Source organism: Mixophyes fleayi, chromosome 1 (genome assembly GCF_038048845.1).
Source record: "Mixophyes fleayi isolate aMixFle1 chromosome 1, aMixFle1.hap1, whole genome shotgun sequence".
NCBI classification, from domain to species: Eukaryota; Metazoa; Chordata; class Amphibia; order Anura; family Limnodynastidae; genus Mixophyes; species Mixophyes fleayi.
In genome coordinates, this window is record NC_134402.1 from 245,329,821 (window position 1) to 245,353,521 (window position 23,701).

General features: G+C 40.4%; 1 protein-coding gene across 2 annotated transcripts in view; it reads left to right on the top strand.

Moving 5' to 3' along the window:
• Positions 1–10,400: 10,400 nt before the first annotated feature.
• Positions 10,401–23,701, top strand: part of VLDLR (very low density lipoprotein receptor) — a 31,881-nt gene continuing 18,580 nt past the window's right edge. For both annotated transcript variants that reach the window (XM_075208938.1, XM_075208947.1), the window contains exons 1-2: positions 10,401–10,951; positions 21,542–21,661. In XM_075208938.1, the coding sequence (XP_075065039.1) occupies positions 10,873–10,951; positions 21,542–21,661 (199 nt within the window). In that variant the 5' untranslated portion in view covers positions 10,401–10,872. The remainder of the gene's footprint in view (positions 10,952–21,541; positions 21,662–23,701) is intronic.

Here is a 23,701-nt window from a genome sequence, read left to right on the forward strand (position 1 = left end):
CAGCGTGCAGATGAATAGCGGAGAGGAGTTCCAGCTTGCAGGTGAACAGCAGTGAGGAGTTTGCAGCTTGCAGGTGAACAGCGGTGAGGAGTTTGCAGCTTGTAGATGAACAGCGGGAAGAAGTTACAACTTGCAGGTTAACAGCAGTGAGGAGTTTGCAGCTTGCAGGTGAACAGCAGTGAGGAGTTTGCAGCTTGCAAGTGAACAGCAGTGAGGAGTTTGCAGCTTGCAGGTGAACAGCGGTAAGGAGTTCAGTCCAGCGAGCAGGTAACAGACACACAGAAGGAGAGGTATACAGCCAGATCCAAATGCAATCAGAGTAACACGAAGAACAGGCAATGAGCCCATAACCTTGGGAGGTTAATATAGTGCTCCAGGACCAATGAGGTTCAGGGGGAGGTCCAGATCACAGTAGCCAGGAACACCTGTGAAAGTAATGTCTCTGAGGCAGAAGCAAGCAGAATCATGGTTCTTAAAGGGAAAGTCACAGCGCCGGTGCCTGACTATGGGACCGGCGTGTGATACGTTCGTATGTATCGTTTGCAATAAAGATTCTCCAATGCGATCGCTGTGGTTCCAAAGCACATAGGTTTTATTCGTAAAGTATTAAAAGGCAGAGTTTGGCATACATATGCTTGCACCTGTTGGCACCAACACCAGTTTTTATCAGAACAAGGTGACAAATTTATACACAGTACAGTTGTAAAAAGCAGTGACATCACAAAGATACACAGTTATTGTATTAAGGTCTTCATTCATGGGTTGAAGGGTTTGACCTCCCAAGAAATTGACGTGGCATTGGTGGATTCCTCTTGTCATTGTTCCTTGAGAATGCCAGGTGTCCTTCTTCAGATTCCAGCTTCTAGACCTGTACAAACTGTTTTATAATCCCTGTGAACTGGCTATTTGGTGTATGAAAAAGTGATATTATTTATATCTAGCATTCACAAGGTGCGAACGCTACATAAATTACATTGGAAACGTTCTCATGCGATTGCAAACAGAATGTAATTAATATGTTGGAAACATGAATTAGTTTTTTCGATGCATTATATTTTATAACAACTAAAATAAATAGATTTAATTTATTTACATGTTGTTATTTGCTAAAATAATTATTCGATTGCGTACTAATTGTATCGCAACCAATATTAGTGTACAGAAAATATTGATTACTACTTTCATCCAATTATTAAACTTCAACCATAAATAGGGTATTTGAGCAACATTTTAATTATAATGAAATATGTAGGGAGTCAGCTGACTGTGACTAGTGTAATTGAGGGTTTAATGTTAGCAATACCAAAATTCTTTGCCAATTTAATAGCACACCTGCCAACATTACTGTTGGAAATCAGAACAAATTAGGTCATGGCTGTCAAACAGAAAAAAAATAAATGTATTAAAAGAAACAAAAAGCTATGTCAAAATGAGGTGAATCCTGAAGAACTAATTTTACTACCTTTTTAAGATCCATTCGGTGAATCTGAAAGTGCAAATCTGCACTAAAACTACACTGAAACCAGTCAGCAAATTGCCAACCAATAGCTGGCATGGCATGCTGGGAATGGCATGCTATTTACTGGCAAAGCATGCTGGTGCTTGTAGTTTCACAACACCTGTAGAATCACAGGTTGGCCAGGCCTGGACTAGTGCAAGTTATACTATTGGAGCAAATAGCTGATTGGTTGCTGTATATTTATTTCAGATTTGCACCTTTGACCATTGTTACTAAATAATCCTTTCTACAAGGGTCTTTTTAGTGCAAAATGTGCACATTTCTAACATTTCAAAACAGGCTCTTCTGTATAAAGAGCAAGGTGCACAAGGCACCCCAATGAGAGTATAGGATAACTCTCTATTACTGTCACTTCAAGTACATGTAAAATGCCCCAAAACATAAAACTTCCCTTTAAATGTGCCATCTTTACCCCTTGAATTTCATTTAAATAATCTTGTCCCACAAAATTAAGTTTTATTTTTGCATGTATTGAGTTCATGCGTCTAGCCCAAATACTCAGCTGCCAGAGTTTGAAAGCACCTGTCATGGAGAGTGACGTCAAACCCATATTCAAGAACTTACAAGTTTCCTGAGATTGGCATATGTCACCCAGACTGTAATAACAGCCCTAAGGCATCCTACAACACTTACACCATTGCCCAGTAGATCAGCTTCAGAAGTGTACCCAATTAGTTCATGGAAAATTGTCAATAAAGATACATTATACTGTACAACTTTCTGCAAAACATAATTTCTGGTTGGTCCAGTAAACTGTTCAGGCAATATTGTCTTTGCTGTTAGTGCAAATGTTCCTTTAATTACAAATTTAGTAATAGAAAGAGATTCAGAATAAGCAGTTCTCCGCACTGTACTGCTATCAGTCCTGCAGCTGACTTGATTTGGCACGGCTCTGCCTAGACACAATACTGTACTGTGAAATGTATTTTGCTGATGCAATATCATTAGCAGTTTACTGTTTTAGGTTTCCATTAGCATGTCACATCTCTTACGTATTACTCCAACACATTGTAAACACAGGACTTTGCATTACTATTCATCCGACTCCGATATTTAATACTAGTGCCAGGCTTTGCCAAATGCTCCAAAATTAACTATTTGACAGTATTTTCAAGGCATTACCTAATGCAAAATTGAATATTAGTATCCCCTACTCCCCCAAGTCTCATTTATATCTACCTCATTCAGCAAAGTATGCAACATAAAATACTAATTCTTGTATGATATATATTATAAGAATGTTACTGAACCCTTTTCCCAAGTCCCTACTTTCACAATACATTTAAACACACATATTAGATTGTGTATGGTGTATTGGTGCAAAATAAAAGACTCCATCCTCCAAAATATTAAATATGAAAGGCTTTAATTGCTAGCAACAAAGTACCTGAAAATAACAAATATCCACTCAGGGCACTGCCTCATTTCTTGGCCTCTATCTAACCAGTGGGCAGCTAGCTCGCTTACTAGTTTTATATAGGTTCTACACACACAAATATAAAGTTCTAGTATAGCTAGGGTTCCCTTCAGTCAGTCACTGTGGTCTCTCTGACAACCTCTCTGTCTTCATCATGTGGTTTCTCTCGGCTACTTACTGCAGGTTACAACATACTTGCCAACTCTCCCGGAATGTCCGGAAGACTCCTGAAATTCGGGTAGGTCTCCCGGACTCCTGAGAGAGCAGGCAAGCAGGCAAATTGCTTGTCAAAATGACGAGCATTCGCGGTGATTCGCGTCATTTTGGCCCGTGACAAAAACGGCATTGTGTTGCGGGGGGCGGGGCCAAAATGACGCAAATCACCACCCTCCAACCACGCCCCCCCTGCCCGAGATCTCCCGGAATTAAGTTTTAAAAGGTTGGCAAGTGTGGGTTACATCACAGTTCCTCTCTCGGCTGTCTTATGAGCTCTACACTGAGCCATCTGCTCAGACCTTATGTCTCTTCCAGGACACACAATGGCCTCACACTGGTCCTTCTCCTCGTCTACTTGCTGAACTGTCTCCTAATCTGCTATTGGCTGATTGCAGTCTCCTGGGCAGACCTCTTGCCTGTCCTAAACTGTCCATCAGGTCCACTAAGCTTTCCTGCCTTTTACAGGACACAGAGCTTAGTGAGCTGTTGCCGGATGTGGTCACACACCCTTTTAATCCTGTAGGGGAGGATCCTAAACTCCAGTTTCTGGAGTTACTGCTAGGTTTAACCCTAGTCTATCCTCCAAAGACTTTATAAACAATAACTTACTCTGCCCCTGCTAAACAGGGAATGTCCCACTGAATATAAATAGCTGATGATGATGAGGATGATGATGATAACTGTTCCCCAACCTCCTGTAAACCTCATTTAAATAATTAAACAATTTTGCCCCACAGCACAAAATCTTGTGTAAGTGAATAACTAGGCATGTGTACCTGAGCCTAATCGCAGCAAGTAATCGCCCAAGTCAGAAGATTGTGATGTGAAAACAATGATTTCTATGGAAAAAAAAATCCGGTTTGAACCAGCCTCGTTTAACCAGTCAGAGAATTTGAACCTTTGCTAATAGTCAACTGCTTTATGAGAGCAGAAGTGTGGATGGCCGCTGTAAAAGGTTCTCATATCTGGTCATCTTTATATCCCTTTTCAAATACCATTCCTTATAACCTTAAGAAAACATCCCCCCCTATCCACGTTAAGATGGCCAAGATGGGCTTCTCACTACCAGTACCAGTATCCGTGCCCAACGTGCAACACACATAGACATTAGAAAATATTTTTTTAACACGACCCAGTTTTTCTGTAAGACATTGGATACATATTTGTACCTTTTCTTGTTATGAGGCAATTCAGAACCACAGCAAAATTCAGCATTTTCACTTCAACCATATACATTGCGTGTACATTATCACAACTTTCCATTTCTCTGCAATGAAAACTGTATTGTTTTAAACACAAGTGTAGCATCCACTGCCTGTTTCTCATCCGCCAGGTCCAATCAAAGTGAAGGAAGGGATGGGCCCACCAATCAGAGTGAAACTGGGGTAGGGCTATGCTAAATGCACACACACACAAAAAAAACCCACTGTAAGTCCACATCTGGGTTGGACACTTGGTACAATAACCCCCACTTAGAACTGGATATCCAAAAAAGAAAAAAGGCCAGTCCGATAGCCCCCAAAAGTCTAGTGTATTAATGGAGTTATGGCTCCTTTTCCCCTAGAAATGTATCAGCGATCTAACAATGTTTTAAAATACAATAAGAAAGTGAAATTTGTGACACAAAAGGTTCTTATGAAAACATTTGTTTCATTTATTGACCACAAAATAAGGCATCAGTACTGATATAAATAAAGTTTGAAAATTTTCTAGCCAAACACATTAAGCATTGGATGGAATAGCTAATACAGTACCTGCTCATAGCACTCCTAGGGGTATATTTACTAAAGTGCGGGTTTGAAAAAGTGCAGATGTTGCCTATAACAACCAATCAGATTCTAGATATCATTTATTTAGTACATGCTGCAAAATGACAGCTATTATCTGACTGGCTGCTATAAACAACATCTCCACTTTTTCATACCTGCACTTTAGTAAGTATACCAGCTAAAGTCAGTGTCAGCAGATTTTTATAGCACACAAGTGCCATGTATTTTATCGTTTTTATATATATGCACTCAGCCCTGATGTAAGTTGTTAAATATTCTCTCTGTAAAATGCTGCGTAATATGCAAGTTATATAAATATCTGTGAATAAATAATAAACACTACTGTGTAAGCAAGTAGCCCCTCGTCTCTTGTAACTATGAGCACACAAAGAGGCTCTGTCAGCTTACAAGAGAGAAACAGCCCTTCATTAGCATGCAGCACTGTATAAAAAGCCAGGCCCTCATACAATGCTTTTCACATGAGCAGTCTGTCATCAAGCAGTGCTGTGTAAACAAACAGTCCTTCACTATGAATAGCAGGCACACAGTCTACAGCTCATCTGACACAAAAGTGTGCACATCATGTCAGTCACTACTACCCTGTCCTGTAGAACTGTTGCAGACATCTAAGTGATTGTATTTGCAAAAAACATATTGTATTAAATATGGAATTCATATAGAAGTTTAGGTGAAGGTGTATATCTTAATTAAATAGCAATTTTGTAACATTGTTAGAGCCTTTTAGACGTTAGATAGATATCTTCCATAACTGAATCTACTCAAGTGCACAACAGTGAACTTTAGTACTCACACATAATGCTGAAGAGACCTTTCCTATATGTTGGGCTTTTTTCAACTAAACTACATGGAGCACAACTAGATTTGTATAAAGGAGTGTGAGTAATGGCCTGTGCCATTAGCACAGGGATGAGCAATTTTTCAATACTTCATTGGTTTGGTTTGCCAACCACATGTTCCCATAATTTGTCACTGATATATTCCAAGATGTGTTGGATGAATCATGGTCATATTTACATCATATTCTAATGTTAATCTCAGCAGGAAGTTAATTTTACCAACTGTTGCAAGTTTCACTACGCTAAAGTCAGCTTTATACCAAACTGTTAAGTAACCTGGCAATATTACCTACTTTCTTTGAAAGGTAAGGCTCTAAATTCTGTTCAAGACGTCTGATTTTGCCACAGCCTAAAGGGTACAAAGGATTACTCCAGCTTTAGTGGAATGTGCATTTTTTAACATATTTAGACAATAATTTAGACTATAAGCTTCAATGGGGCAGGGACTGATGTGAATGAGTTCTCTGTACAGTGCTGCAGAATCAGTGGCGCTATATAAATAAATGATGATGATGATGATAATTTACAAAATAAATTTACAATCCATCAATTTAAACCCTATAGATACTGCATGCAGACCATTTCCGGTCACACAAACATTTGTCTGACATCACCCCAAGTGCAGGAAGATATTCTCAGAGTCTATTTGAACCTAGTGATACAATCATTCTGTTACTATTCTTAATTACAATAAAATATGTAACATAAAATCTTAATTTTGTTTATGATCTGTGCCCAGTCAGGCAGTGAGACAGTGTGCTTTAAATTAACTCTTATCCCGATTGTCAATGTGGAAGCAAAAAAGGAAAGAAGCACTGGTGGGATGAGTTCTTCTGAACTGTGGACCCCCTGGCATGACGGAAGGGAATTTGTAACTGGGTCTCCATTGTGGTCCAGTGGTGAGGATGACGGTGGGGGCTGTGATTGAGCTCTTGCCCCTTCTAAACATTTATGGCTACATCTAAGCTGGATCGTGGGCAGGGGACAATGGCTGCATGACCCAATAGCCTCCTATACATTAATCATACAACTCCATTGTTAACCATTTTTTTAGTCACCTGAACCCCATTTTGTTGCACGTGCTGCTTCTACTTTCAGCTCTGGACATCTTTCCAAATAGGCATTAAAATGTGTCAGTAAAATATATAACTGGATCAACTTGTCAGTAAGAAGCCCTTTGTAAGAACTTTGTTCCTTCTAACAAAAAAAAACCACATTTAAGGATTGACACCCATGATGTCAGGTGGCATTACCCTTTAAAGAGTTATCCAACAAGTAAACAGGGTTAAGTGGTTGGCAACAGTGCTAATCAATTGTGACAGAAGAGAACACAGACAAGATGTAAAGTTTAGGTTATTAAGAGGGAATTCAATTCCCCCCAAAGTACCGCCGCGCTACATCTATTACCGTTGCGCGTAATTACCATTATTACGGTAGTTCTAAAGCAGGCTTTTTGCTTGCAGCTCCCTGAGCTGCGAGCAGACAGCCGGGTTAATATTACCGTAATAACGGTAATATCTATAACGCGGCGGTACTTCGGGGGGAATTGAATTCCCCCTTAGATATTCCACTCCTGGCAAAAGCACTGTAACCTAAAAATTTATATTTTTTTTTGTTGTTGTGCCAGGTACATACATGCTATATATAGTTTTTTGCTATTTTATGTATAAGGTACTGGTAATTTTGCCCTGCAGTCATTCACATGCCCCCATGCATCAAAATTGCATGCATTCTGTCAAATAATTTGTAACTACTTGTTTTTCACCGTAGCGTATTACAAGTCTCTCCAACTAATAAACAAAAAGATCTAAGATGTCTGGTGCAATCTCTCAAATGCAGCTCTCCACACCCAGGATCTCATCCAAAAAGACCCCAAACATTAAACAAATTACAACAAAGGGGTGGAGATGGCACTAAAGAGATATAAAGTGTTGTTTTGATTTTTATTTCATTTTATGTCACATTGGTCAGCAGCAAGACAGGAAGAGAAGAAAATATTTGGCACATTCACTTTTGAAATACGTTGGAACTGTTTTTTCACAATGGAATTGTGAGACTTGAGACTTTTCACATTATTTTTGCCCTTTATATGTTCCATGTTATATGTTCTATATTATTTTTTATGTTGTTTTGCTTGCTTTTCATTTTATATCTATTTAGCACCATTACCACCCCATTGTTGTAAAGTGTCTCTGACTGTTGCTGGACAGAGCGACATATGTAACAGATCAGAAATCCAGCAAAAAAATAAGAGAAAATATGGTTAGTGTGCTCTTGGATAGCTTAGAGAACAAAATGGCTCATGTGGTCTCTTTATTAAAGTGAGATAAGCCTTAAATCCTGTATAAAGGGGATTTTTCACAGGTTTCAGTGCTTCTCCTTATTTACCACAGCCCCCAGACAGTACAGGCTATCACCTATTATCACAGGTGGGTAGCCATCACTTGGTGCAAAGCATTAGGTAGCTAAAGACAGCTGCTATCAACTGATTGCTAACACCATCTCTGGATGATGTTAGCAGGGGTTGCCCACATAAATAAATGCTTTGTTATTAAAATTAAGACTGTTTTGTTTGTTTTATTGTTATATACAGCAAGTTATTTGGGGCCTATTTATCAATCAATTTTTTTGCTGCAAATCCACCGAAAATGGCAGTTTTCGGGGGATTTGCAGCAAATCTAAGTCCTCTTCAAATTTATTATTGGTGCATCGCAGCAGATATCATAGATATCTGCTGCTTGTATTTTTTTCCCGAAATACATAACAGTCCCCATAGATATCTATGGGGACTGCTATGTACCGCAATTTATTAACTTTTGCAAACACTTTTACACATGTGGTAATGTACGCCACCTCAGGCTGGCGTACATTACCATTTCTGATCGTTTTCAGCACTGTAAAGCTCTGCTCTGAAGAGCAAAGCTTTACAGCGCATGTGCATCCGTGTCACATGACCCAGGTCCTTCGGGTCACTGCTGTTTGGATGCCTGGAGGCAGGAGGAACAAAGAAGCCACCCAGGATCGCATTACGAAGATCGAGTGGTAAGTAACTTTTTTTTTCACAGGAACAACAGTTTATCAGAACTGCTGTTCCTGTGTTGGTTTATTAATACATTTGAGAACTAGCTCAAACCTTATCAATGCCATAAGGATTGAAAACTATTTTTTTCCGATATTGATAAATGTGCCCCATTATGAGGTACAGTTAATGGATGTCAATCTTTTAAACAAGGGTTTCTTATCATTAATGTTTAACATTTCCATTAAGCTGATAATTTAAATTACGCCTAACAGACTTAGGGGGGTATTCAATTGTCCGCGGGTTTAAGTGCGGAAAAACTAATACCGTTAATACAGTAATCTCTCGCTGGATTTCAGCTTGCAGCCCCCTGAGCTGCGAGCTAAAATCCAGTGAGTAAATTACTGTATTAACGTTTTTTCCACGCAAGATTACCGTAATCCCGCCGACAATTGAATACCCCCCTTAGGGTCCAATTATTATGGTCCATTTAGCCTTAAAGCCCACGAAAAAGTCAGTTTTCAGGGTTTAACCTAATTTTTTAGTCAGATAGTTATTTATAACTATAGGACCAAAGTGGACATCGTAGGTTTCTATGGGGACTGCTATTTTGCATGATTTTTATTATTATTATTATTATCTTTGACTTATAAGGCGCCACAAAGGGTCCGCAGCGCCGTACATTCCATATACAGAATCAAGGCACAACATGATACAAAAATGTATACAAACACAGGTGACATTTAACAAGTACTTGTGCGCAATAGCTAGCCATTGAAGCCTATGGAGAAAGCATAACGGTAGACAGCTCTTCGGATCCCTCACCGCAGTTTACCTGTTCTCCCCTCCGGTCACCTCTGCCTCTGCGCATAACCAAACCAAATTTTGCTATAGTGACAGGAGAGGAGAGCCAGACAACGGGACTTTTAAGGTAAGTCAAATTATCACTGGAACTCTATTGGATGCGCTGTCCCTGGATGATTTTAATAAAAGAGACCGAAAAATTACCTGTTATGGTTGTGATGACAGATGATAATTAACGGGGCAAACCGCCATTAGGGAACCACTGGGAGCAGAAACATGTACCTGGCGTTAAAAATAAAAACAGTACTTAGGGGCGTATTCAATTGTTAGCGGTTTCCGCCGCGGAAAAACTATTACGGTAAATAGTAAGCCGGATTTCAGCTCGCGGCTCCCTTAGCCACAAGCTGAAATCCAGCGAGAAAAGTACCGTAATACCAGTATTTTACGGTGACCATAATAGTGCGCGGGGCACGTTACTTTTGGCTGTAACGCCAACAATTGAATATGCCCCTTAATGTACAGTATTTTAGCAAAGAATGAATTTCGTGTTAATTACTTTATTAAAAGTCGAAACCGATAGGAAAATGGCAAACATTGTGACACATTTGCAAGCAAAATCATATCACGAAGTATAAACGTTCACTCACAATCATGTAATAGACTGTGGTGAATACACGCGGTGTGTCTGGTTTAGGAGATCACATTATGTACAATAGCTGTGTGCAGACGGACAGCCCACCATGCGGCCATGTGCTCGGCTGTCATTGCCTAACCCCCTGGCATCAGGTGATACACAGGCTCACTCATCGCTCACACCGGCAGTGCGGGCTGCACGTTTTCCTGGATCATGCAATCCGCGGCCGAGCCGGATCACAGAGACGTGTGGAGTTAGATCTGGTGTGTGCTCGGGGGCGCCGCCTGCCGCTCCAGCTCCTCATCTTCCCAGCGCCTGCTGCACATCCAGCTGCCGCCGCTATAATAAGTGGAGCGTCTGTGGAGTCGCTTGTAACTGCACGTCTCCTCTCTCCCTCTACAACTCCCCCTGGCAGAGAGATCTGTAGGAGCATCTCGGGGGTCACTACAGAAATAGCTGATCACATTTTTTTTTCTCTCCCACGGATCTAAAGGTGCGATCTGCAGAGGAGAAAGGGGAATACGAGGGCTGCAAGCAACCTGCTATCCGGAATTACAAAGAGAGGGTGGTGTTTTCCTGCGTGTCCTCCCCTTCCAGCTGGCTCTCCGGGGGGCTGGGTGCTGCGGGGTGCAGCGACATGAGCAGGTTCTGTTGGAGGGTTGTGTTGCTGCTGCTGGTTACTTGCTGTCTGCACCCGAAGCTCAGCTGGGTTAATGGTGAGTATACTCCGACATATCCCCCCTCCTCCTGTCAAGTAGTAAGGCTGAGTAGGTCTGTCTTGTAATTGTCATTAATTCATGCCTGCTGCAGAAAAGGGAGGTAAATGAAACTAGTTGGGGGGCAGAACGGGTTTATGGTAACTTGATTTGGCTGCACATTGTATGATCTCCCTCAATCCAATGAGTGTTTGGCAAATATTAGCCAGTTGATTCCCCCATGATTAGTCACATTTCTGATGGTTTATCGTATGAATGGTAGAGCTGTGTTCTCAGTGGCCATGGGTTTACTATTCATTATCACGCCTTCCTGTATGTATTTACTTAATGCTGGCGGTAGGTATATTTTACAGTTACGGTTAGACATTTTTTATTTAACTATTTTATTTTCTATTGACCTTTTGTCAAACTCTTAATTCATTCTTAATAAGGTTATGCTGAACAAAGCTCTGTATACACGTCACTCGCTGTCATATGCCAGTTTCTCATTAAGGGACTAGCGAAGTGTTTAAAGGGCAGAGAAGGAGACTTGTCTTCAATGACTTGATATGTCTGCTTTATTCCTTGCTTAGTACTAGACTTTCCTTTGTCACCAGCAAAGAAAAGACAATGTCTTGAATACCTGACTGCACTTTGTTAGGATACACAGTTGTACAGAAGTAAAGTGTCCTTTTCTACTCCTCACAATATTCTTGGTGGTTAAATGTAGGATATTCACCAGCACTGTATGTGAGATAGTGACAACCCTTTTTGTTTGTGGTTCCCATTCCTTCTCTGGGTGAAAGTCATTTCTCTTGACCTCTGTTAAAGAGCTGTAGAACCTAAGGAGCTGTAGTAGTCTGAACTGACTCTCCTTTATAATACTGAAATTGTGAGTGTAATCGTTTTTTGATTTAAGGGGAAACTATTGTCAAAATGGTAACAATGGAAGCCTAATATTGAGTTTGTTTACATAGGGAACATATTACTGAAGTCTACAGACAGTTTACTGGCTAAATAGTATTCCTCTAATCATTACAGGATACACCTGTAACAGTGGTTTTCTATATGCCAGTGGCTTATCACTGGTTGCATAGTAGACCAGTATAACTGTTCTGTATTATTCAGTTCTCCACTAACCACCAACTGATAAATCAATGTTTGTTCCTGTCACATGGCACTAGTTGGCTGTGTAAGTTTGAGCATTGGGAAACACTGCAGGTGTTCAAATCCTGCGTTTTTAACTGAAGTCTAATTAGTTGCTCCAGTCAGGTATCTCTCCTCCCCTCCCTCCTGTCAGTTTCATAAGCTGACATGTATGACCTACTATAACCTTTGTTTTACCCTCTCCCATCTCTAACATGTACATGTAAAGAAGTGATACTTATAATGCAGTGTATTCTGTCTGGCACTGCAATTGATTGCCTAGTAACATATCTGACAAGCTTCTCTGAGCAGGGCATTTTGGTGATTCAGGGGACAATGCGCTGACCTGCCTTTTGCAGTTTAAAAGCCAGGTTAGAAATTGGAAGTAAAGTGATCAATTGTAATCACTTTTGTATAGACTAGTCACAGGGGCACTGCCATGTAAACTATATATATTTAAATCATTGTGGTAAATGATGATTAATGTGAACTATGTGATTGAGTTATAAATAGACCCCCTCAGTCTTTAACACCAACTTCCAGTCAGGTTTTCTGTCTGGTGCTCAAAGTACTTCTTTCAATACAGCTTTCTGTTTGTCTGCCATATGGGAAAACACCCTGGTTACTCACAATGCTGAACATAAGTCTTTTTTCTTTTTTTCTTTTGCTTTCAGTGTTGCAATATTTTACCATGTATTAAACACGTGACATGGTGACCACATGCAGCCGTCCTAGTATTGTTTTTCTTGTGCATGCACCATGCTGACATGTATTATAACATGATGGTCCTGCCTTCTGGCACGTTTCCTGATGGTGGCTGATTATCAGTCAGCCATTAATCAGTACTCTACACCTTCTAAGAGAAAATACCACCATCCTATATCTGCGCCCTCTTTATATTGGCATGTTCAGTTTTTACGGGCCAGTATGAAGCTGTTTAGATTGTGTAGGTTTCTACTTTTGAAAGGAGAAACTGGGACACCCCTGTGACATGTCTGAGGTCTTAAGAGCTCAGTATAAAGAGAAGTTGTGAATACCTGCACAAACCATGAAATATTAAGTGTGGCCCAACCTTCTCTATATATAATAGAAATGAATGTCCTATTTAGGTATAATCATTTCAGGTGGCAAAGGGCTTAAGGGCTCCTATGCTTCTTGGTGTCAGAAGTAAATTAAGTCTTAATACTTCTGGTTGGGTGCTTCAGGAGTCTGAATAATGGAAACATAAGCTTTGTGAACATTATTGCTGACCTGGGAGGATGGGAATACACTTACATGTTCATATTAACCTGTGACTCCCAAATAGTGTTTTATATCCTACCTAAATGCAAGCTGAGTTCTAGACATGTTTGCAAGAAAAGAACTTGCCAGTCTGTGGGACATATTCAATTGTTGCCGTTTCCCGCAGCGTTAAAAGTATTACCGTTATTACAGTAATACTAAGCTGAATTTCAGCTGGCAGCTCCCTGAGAAATCCAACATGAAAAGTACCGTAATAACGGTATTTACGCGCACTATTACCGTAGTGACGGTAATAGTGCACATGCTGTGTTATTTTTACATGCAACGCCAACAATTGAATATGCCCCTGTGAAGGTTTTTTTTCAGGGCCATCTTGCCAACATTATTGACCCCCTGGGCAAAGCAGTTCACCTATAAAACGATAAATATTTTTTTTTTAATTTTTTTTTTTTTTGCAGGATTACTTGGGCCCCTTTGCCTGTGGGTCCCCCTGGGCACTTTCCCATTGTGCCCAGTGGAAAAGACAGCCCTGGGTTTTTTCCCTCTAACTTTTGCTCTAAACTTGGCTTAAGATGAAAAACATGGATGATTGTATGTCCCTTTTACAACAAGCATACTGTAAACGGTTGTCTATGAGAACCTGTGGCAAGATGGACATATGATCTTATTAGAATCTGTCTAGTTCTGGTACTAGATAAGATTACATGTGCTCCCAGGAAAATCTACAGCAAAGTCAGTTTAGACACTTTCCTCTTGCATTGTGCTATATTTATCGTCTGTGCATTAGTCTATCTAGGCCATGTGTGTCATTTTTATGCCACTGATCAGGGTTGTAAAATAACCTTTTTAGGACACTCTTTAAATGCCTACCAAACCCAAGTTAAGGTTTGTACTCCTGCATCTGCTTGTGGCTTATTCATATGCTGTGTAAACTAAAGTTAAATGCATTACTAGTGAAATAGAGACCTACTATTCTAGTAGGGCTAGAACAACTTGCAGCAATGATCAAATACTGGCAGAATTATTGGTCAGTCTGGTGACAAGAATAATGTTATGGTTGTATGGGAAGCTGTCATGAGTACTAGGTCTAGAAGCAGGGTAGGATGTGTATGTTGTGTGACCTAATTGAAGGATATAAGACAAAGGATAGTTTTAAGTGTAACCTATTCAGACTATGCTTAAACTAGATGACTGGAGTTAGGGGAACAGTAATATAAATCACTAGTTGGACCACATCTTTAATATGGAGTACAGGTTTAAGCACCTCACTTTACAGACCTAGAACAATTTAAGAGTTCCAAGGCACTTTACCTCATTTCAGGAAATTGAAGTGTTAAAATATAAAGGTTGGAAAAAGCAAGTGTTTACCCCTTGGCTTAGTTGGTTGTACTTATTCGTGTGTTTTTACTTTATAAAGGATAACCATGTTAGTTGTGTTGACCCTTTTAAGAAAGACAAGTGACCTAAAACATGGAACACATCTCAAGATGAGCTGAATGAAGAACAGTAGACCACAATGGTGGCTCTGTTGCCACAACTAGTACAATTACATGATCAATATAGAACTTTAATGTGCTCATCCACTGACACTGGCTTTAGGCTTCATTGCCTCTGGCCTTAAAACATAGGTCATGGTTGTCCAACCTGCGGGCTGCATGCGGCCCAGCATGCCTGTAAATGTGGCCCAGCAGGAGTTTTGGTTGTGGCAAGGGGGCAGCGCTGAAAAAAAAATCCTGCCAAAAAAAAAAGAAGATACTTACCTTGCGGTCACGTCAGCTGGCGCTCCGGCTCCCTCCCTGGTCTCCTCCTCCGTGTGGCACTTGCAGTGAATGTCGGGGGTGACATCATCACACCCGACATCCATTGCGTAGCGCAGCACAGAGAAGTCACCCGCGCAAACTATCAGCAGCAGTGAAAGATTATCCAGTATCTTATTGTTGTTACTCTGAATTTGGACTTTCTGCACCATGCAATAATGAACTAGCTGTGTTCTCTGTATGTATCTAATATAAGTATTAAGAGATAATTGTATTTTTAATATTTTAAACCATTTTAAATGTGCAGTGCTGAGTAGGGAGAAAATATCACCCACTGTTGCCCTCATCGGAGGCTGCTCCATGAGCCATTTTTCCCGCCACCCTATTTTTAAATCTCTGTAGATTTCTATTAGTCCTCCTGATGCTACCTATATCGGTGACCATTTCAAACTGGTCAATAAAAAAAATGATTCATGGGTGCAGAAAGAGAGGAAAAAAAAGTTTTTGGCATTTAATTCCCCGAACCCCACTAAGGGACAGATGCAGGTAAGTTAAATTGCAGCTGGTAATGGGACTACTGCTTTAATCATGATTCTGCAACAGGTTTCCTAACTCTTACTAACTTCATTTCCAAGTAAGTTTAATATGTTAAGTATGTTTTCTATGGTTTTTTCAATGATCAGCTATCGTTAGTGTTAGTGTATTTTATGTGCGGCCCAAACCAACTCGTCGTCTTCCAATGTGGCCCAGGGAAGCTAAAAGGTTGGACACCCCTGACATAGGTGCTTGTTAACCTTGGTTTAATGAATATAAATGGGTCTGGCAATTGTCTTCATCGTTTGCACAATGTGTGTCTTTAATTTGTTTGAATGCTGTTTTATTAAGTCAATGCAAGTTTGACACAGGTCAATGGAGTATCCTGCAAAGACCACCTGAACACTAGTTAACTGCATGCAAAATGCATCTGCGCCTGACCTGCTATTTCACTTGCATTTGCAGCCTTAAACATAAAATAAATGCCACTGGCTACATAGCCTTATTTTTGGTGCTTCAGTTATGTTCTGCAGTATGAAAATAATAAATGAACTATGATCTTGCGTTCCTGTTCGAACAGCACTCTAATACAGCTTGACAGATTTACTGGCTCTGGAAGTTGTCATTGGAAACTGACTTGTAGCTGTAAGATCATGTGGCACCTCAGGATAGTTGTACAATTGATTTTGTGTGGACTGGTTATCAGATGGGTTATGGTGGTTTTGAGCACTTGTAACTAAGTGAGAGAAGGTAGTTCTTGAGTTTCTTCAATAGTCTTTAGTCTATGCCTGGAAAGTGTAATATTCTATTGCTTTATTTAACATAAGCATCGCAGATCAATATTTGCACATAACCTCTATCTCAAGTGAGTACATAAGACTACAACACTAATTGAATAAAGCATTTATATATTTGATGTTTGAAAAACATTTCAAACCTTGTATTGATAAACCACAAACATGTCTTTGTTGCTAAAATATTGGCTGTAGACTTTTTGTTATCTAGCATATGTTGGGTATGTAAAATTGCTACGCTTAAATGTAAGTTATTCCTCTGAACTTGCCGAAAGCTGCCTGCTCACCTCCCTCTGTCAACACAAGATTGGCAGCTTTCATTCTCAACCTTATAATCTAAAGCGGGCCAAGTATAGCTTTATAGCAGAAAATTAAATACTTATTGGGTGGTGTTTCACTTACTACAATGAGAACTGGAGGAGATGGAGAAATATAATCGCTGAAGTACCTGGCGTTGCTTGGACTTAAATCCTCCAGTTAAGTTATCAATGAGTCGAATGTAACTGTCAACCTAACTAATTAGTAGCTTAGCAGCTCTTCCAACAAACCCATGAGGTTGCCCAGTGTCTTTTTTTTTTTTTTTTTTTCCCCTCTTTTTATATTAAATGTCATCCAGATCCATTCAGTGGAAGGCCTGGAACAGGCTCCCCCAGGTCATAGTTCTGCCCAGTGTACACCAATAGGAGGTCTGACTGGGCCCCTAAGTCTGCCAAAACCTGGCCAGGATCCAACTGGGCCACCTCACATTGGTTCCATCCCAGTTGGTGCAGGGATGTATGAATGCATAACCAGACACAGACCAACAATATCTATATAACCACTTGCAGCCTTGGTGTCAGTTTGTCTGCTACTAAGACTGTGTGCGATATCTGGCAATGTTTTAGGGATATAATGAACTCCTTTCTTCCTGGTGTCAGATGAACTTCAACTGAAAGCCTGTGGATACCCTTTTGTTGACTGTCTTGTACCGGATGCTTTATTTGAAGTATTTATGATGCATATGGGCATTTATATTTTGGTTGTACCAGTTTTGGACAGTTGTGGTGTATATCTAAATTCAGGATTGGAACAAATATCCTACATATCGAGGAACCCAAGACCGCAATACAAAGTTGAGTCTTTGAAAGTGGACAAATTGTTGTAATGGTGCTCACAAATCACTGGCTAAGCAGAAAAATCTTAAAATGCATTATCATGTAATCTTTATCATGTACTCCATTGAGTAGCTTTCTCTGGGGCTCCGTGGCTTATCTTGCAGCCCTGCCTGAAAACAAGAGCTCTGACATTGCAATTAGAAGCCACAATTTCTGAAGGTTGCAGATTCTGGTTGGCCCTCGTTCCCACCCACCCCACAGCCATTCAAAGTGAACTTTAAAATGTCTCCTGGTGCTATATTGCATAAACAAAGGAGCCCATGGGGTGGGGGGACGGCTACATGGAACAGTCTCTAAGGGAAAGCAGCAGGTGGTAATGTAGCTTTAAGACAGAAATTGCCAGCTGTTAACTTGTTTCCAACATAACCTCAGATCTGTGAGTGGTGCTCAGTAGTGACAGGGGCATACACTATGCATTGGTTTCTGAGCTTAACTGCCATTAGGTGACAGAAGAGGAGCATTTTACTTTCAGTTTTTAGCTGGAAAAGTGCTTGTTTAAAAGGCCATCCTAACCTCGACAGAAGTTCCTTAAGTGCTCAGTCTTATTCTGTGAGCAGTAGGGATGAGCAACATAATTCATCTGAAACTTGATGGATTTTGGGCCGCTCCAGTGCTCAAATTAACTTGAGGGGAAACTTGCTCATAGGTCATCTGTAGAACTGCTGGTTTGATGCTACTAATCTAATGGGCTTGTCTCTTAATTGTGAGATAGGTTCTTCTTGGTACCGGTACATAGCATACAAATGAGTGACTTCTAGATTGAGCCAGTGAGATAAGCAGGGACAGTTAAATTTATACTATTAATCTACAGGGAAGGTGATTTCCAATGATGCATTACAATTACCAATGCAGAATGTTTAGAATATTGTAAATTCTTTTTTTTTTTTTTTTTTTTTTTTTTTTATCCTCCCTAAATAGGTACTGCTCTTTAGTTAACTATTGAAATGACAGAACAGGCTCCATTACCCCTTCAGACTTCAATAAATTTTGAAGCTTGTGTCTCAATGGCTGTAACAACTTTCACATATCACAACTGAATAAGTGTAAATTATATATATTTTACATAGCACAACTTTCACAAACTTTTTCCATAAATTTGTGGAGCTTCAAAGTAACTTCCAAATTTAAATGGATAGTTCATATTTGTTGTGCCATTGCTATGCAAGATGTGACTTTTAGTTTGTTTAAACATTCTATAGACTAAAGAGTTTTTAAAGGGGAAACTCTGCATTCCTAAATAATCTACTGGCCTACCTGTGTCTGATATGCTTGTGTAACTCTTTTCTGAGGGCTGCATTGGGGGAGACTACACTAATTTGAAGAGGCAGTAATATAACATTCATAAAAAGTTGCCTTTACAAAGACAAGATAAAACCTCTGTAGGTATGCTGTACCTCTTAATATTGGTAAAGTCTCTGTGGGGATAGAAGTGTGTGTGTGTGTGTGTGGATAGAAGTGTGTGTATACTGTCAAGAAGCAGTTGTGTACCACCATAGGAAGCATGGCCATTCCACATCACAGTGGAGAGCTGTGGTGGCCTCCTACCTATAACATTTCCATCACTGCACCCGCACCTCCCAGATTTCATACCCCTGTACATTCCTTACCAAACTCAATCTGTATTGCAAATCTAAGCTTTAGTACAGGAATTATCTGGCAGTGAACTGGGTTGCAGCTCATTCATTCTTGCTGTCAGACCTTTGTGATGAATAGGCCAGGTCTTGCTACAGCTGTATGAGAGACCAGTACAACATAAAACCGGACAGATACATGGGGGCCCAAGATGCCAAGACTGAAATAATTCAGTAGTATATATGCTGCATTGTATCCTTCCAACAGACCACAAACTAAGTCCTTGCAGGCTCACGTGGCCTATAGGCTGCAGCTTAGCATTGGTGCATCTTTCACTCCTGTTGCCTTGCTTCTCCAACCCTGATAATGTTGGCTTTTTCTATAGAAAACTAGGCATGGCTATAGATTTTATAATATTTGTTGGTAGACTAGTTCAAAGGGTGTCTGCACATAAGAATAGGATTCTGAAAATATATATTTGCAAGTGACTGTATCTGTTCCTAAATACTGTAAGTGAACTAATGTGATCGGCTCCACTTGTCACAGAACAAGCAAAGCCTTTTTCTCCCAAAAGAGATTCCCTCAAACTGACCTGCAAGGGCATTTTTTTTTCCTCATTTTATATAGCATTTGCACATTCGTGTTTTACAGAGAATATTTAGTCATTCACATTAGTCCCTGCCCCAATGGCACTTACAATCTGCTCCCTACCTAGACTTTTCTAAAATGTTGCTGTCTGCATTTTAAAAACCAGACAATCACTTAAAGTGTAACATCTGTGGCACCTCCTTTTAGGACTGCCCAGGCTATACTCTGCTTCTGGTGAATTTAGTGCAATCTACCAAGGCTCTAATAGCCCATGAGTTCAAGCTCTTATGGTGAGTTAAATATAAGAGGGAGCAGAAGTCCTTAAATTCACCATTAGCACAAGAATATAAGTGATCAGTTCTCTCATTATGGTATATGTATTGGAGGGTCTTGTTTACTTGCATTTGTTACCACTTTGCATACACCAGTAGGAGCAGTCGGTTAGAAGGAACCACAGTGTAGCTGCATATTTGTAACATGAAATTTTAACTTCATAATTCAGTATGTGAGTTAGGCCACAATGACATGTAGTAATATCTTGGCCCAAAAGTAACTGCAATTTCTAATCTAAATGCTATGTGTGAGGGGTTTTTCGGCTCTTGATTTCTGGTAAAAACAATGAGGTGCATATGGAAGGAAACCCTGATTCCCAATGGCTGGCTAAGAATGGGATGTCAAAGTGAACCCTTGATGGAGAAAGATTGGAGTACTATAGCATGCTATGTCAGTTTGAAGTACCTATTGCCACAATCTTCTCTTGCATTAAATATGCAATACCACCTACTTCCCCTCAAAATCTGCAATTTCTCAATTGCAGCTTGAGTGGTCTTCTACCACAGACTGTTGGCTAGGGCTGTATGAGGAACTGAGCAGACGGAGAAAAACCAGGGGGCTTAGATTAGGGCAAGTTGGTAAACTCTCCTGTAGGTAATGTAAACTCCTCTCTCCAGCCTCCCACTTCTCCCTCTCCTAGTTTCCCTTTGCTACTTCACTCACTAGTCTGCACACACTGTTGTACTCCCTGCACTCACTGGCCTACATGGCAAGAAATAAACATTGCATCATCGCCCTACTTATCGTGTCAGATAACCCTGGGATTCATGTAGTCAGAGAGGCAATCTCCACTATCTACTCATGCACTCCATCCAACGTCAAAACTTGCCATCCTACTCATACATTCAGTCCTGCTAATCATCATCATCATCATCATCATCATTTATTTATATAGCGCCACTAATTCCGCAGCGCTGTACAGAGAACTCATTCAAATCAGTCCCTGCCCCATTGGAGCTTACAGTCTAAATTCCCTACTATATACACACACTCACACATAGACAGACAGAGAGGGACTAGGGTCAATTTTTGATTGCAGCCTACTAGTATGTTTTTGGAGTGTGGGAGGAAACCCACGCAAACACAGGGAGAACATACAAACTCCACACAGATAAGGCCATGGTCGGGAATCGAACTCATGACCCTAGTGCTGTGAGGCAGACGTGCTAACCACTAGGCCACTGTGCTGCCCATATCTTATCTTATCCACATCTCCACTGAAGAGCAGCTGTGCATCACCAGACATGTCCTCCTAGTACCACTTGCTAGCAGTTTAGCTATCTAGTATGACATCACAGGTATGGCCTGCAATACTGGTGACAATTGTAGAAACTAAAGTCCTAAAACAAGATTATTTTTAGAATTTTTCAACATTTTTAGATGAATGCAAAGGAGCCAAAAAATGGCGGAGGCAACTAAACGGGCAGCTCTTGTTGCTTTGCATTGTAATGGCTTTGCATGTGGGTTAAATTAAGAACTTTCTTTTTCTAGGAACGAAGACCTTGTGTGAAGAATCCCAGTTTCAGTGTGCTAACGGACGTTGCATTACTTCACTGTGGAAGTGTGATGGTGATGAAGACTGTGCTGATGGCTCTGATGAAAATGCATGTGGTAAGTTCCACTGACTATATAGTGAAGCCAAATGTTTCAGTGAATTCTATTGGCTTAAGCTAGTTTGATGCATGTAATTGAAAAGTCAGTGTATGCCATACAGACTGCTTGTGGACTAGGTGAACTATCGAAGAGGAACCATAGGATTTTAATTTTACATAGTATCAAATACTCAGTTTGACTTTCAGGGTTTTTACTAGAGATGGTCACTGACCCCCGTGTTTTGGTTTTGGATTCGGTTTTGGATCTGGATTACCGTCGTGTTTTGGTTTTGGTTTTGCAAAACTGCCATTGCGTATTTTGGTTTTGTTTGGATTTGTTTTGCTATTTTTTGGGAAAATCCATGTTTTTGGGCCTAAATTAACCCAATTTAGTGCTCCAACTGTTTTAGAGACAAGTAATCTAATTGTTGAGGTAATAAATCATCCAAAAAAACAGTTTAATTCTTCGTTGGTAGGCCTATTCTACACACAAAACAGATTGTCTTCCTCTCCATCTATGCATATTGGCAATGCAGCCATCGTCTTTGAATGTATTTTACACCCTACACTTATAGTTAAATATGTAAAGAAATGGAAAAAGCCAGTTTGGTTTCTGTCTCTCTAGGCCCCCCTCCACTTGTATAAAATACTAATAAATTCAGCCGTTATATACTGTACAATATAAATTGAAATGGACAAAGGCAGTTTGGTATCTGTCTGCATCAGATCCTCTCTCCACTAGGAGTAAAATAGAAAACTATTCAGCCGTTATATAATCTAGAATATAAATAGAAATTGAGAAAGGCAATTTGGTATCTGTTTGCATCATAATCATCAACATCATCATTAGCGCCCTCGTCGCCTACACAAATCTCCCCCTCATCCTCTTCTAATTCCAAAGTGGCATCCTCAATTTGGGTATCACCGGCTACACTCGGGCTATTAAGGCACACATCAGCAGAATGCTCACGATTAGACATCCAACTGTTGGATGGACTCTCCACAGGGATTGTTGTCATTTGTGAATCAGAGCAAATATTCTCCTGTAATGCCTCACTGTTATCTTGCAGCTCGGCTTTGACGCGTAACAGTAGTTGTGCACCAATTGTAGGCTGGGTAACTTTTTGGGATCTGCCACTAATAGCCAAAGGTGAAGGCCTCATTCTCTCTTTGCCACTGTGTGTGTAGAATGGCATGCTTGCAATTTTTTTTTTATCGTCACTTAACCTTTGCTCAGTTACACTTTTTCGCTTCAATACAGTAAATTTTTTTTTTGGTTTTTGTTTTTTGCACTAATTTGAAAACACTCTGTTTGACATCGAATTGGCCAGATGACGTACTGGGAACACTAACATCAGGACTGGTGACAGAACCTGGTTGCTCATTCAGATCATATGTGGACTGCTTTGAATCCATTCTGAGCGCAAACCACTGGGGAGTGCTAAAAATTATTTAGTAGATACTGCTGACAGATATGACTTTTGACAGCCAGAAATATTTATGCACAATTATGGGGGACACCCCAAAAGCGCTGGGGAGTGCCAAATATGAAGAAAAAATAATAAACCTCTATCCTCCTCTCTGCACTAGCGATTTTGGTTAGAGCAATTGCAAGAACAATATTGTATTCTCTGTCCCTGCTCTAATTAGCCTATGACTACACCCTGCTCTCTCCCTCTGTCAAATGGCGATGGATTGCTGTGGAGGCGTATATTTATAAAGTTGAAGTATCGCGAGAACCGAGCCCCAAGATCCGACGACGTCACAATGACGTTCGGCCTCGATTTGGATTCGGAATGGGCGGGAGAGTACCGAGCTGCTCAGCTCGGTACTCGGATACCCAAAGTTCGGGTGGGTTCGGTTCTCGGAGAACCGGACCCGCCCATCTCTAGTTTTTCCCCCTCCTGACCTTTACATCATTCACTTCAACTGTGCTGTAAGAAATGGGAAATCTGCAGTAAACATGTTTCTGGTCAGGGTATCTGTTATAATACAAATTGGTGGCAAAACAGAAATATGGCTTTTCAGTCTACATTTAGAACTTGGGCCATCCCACTAG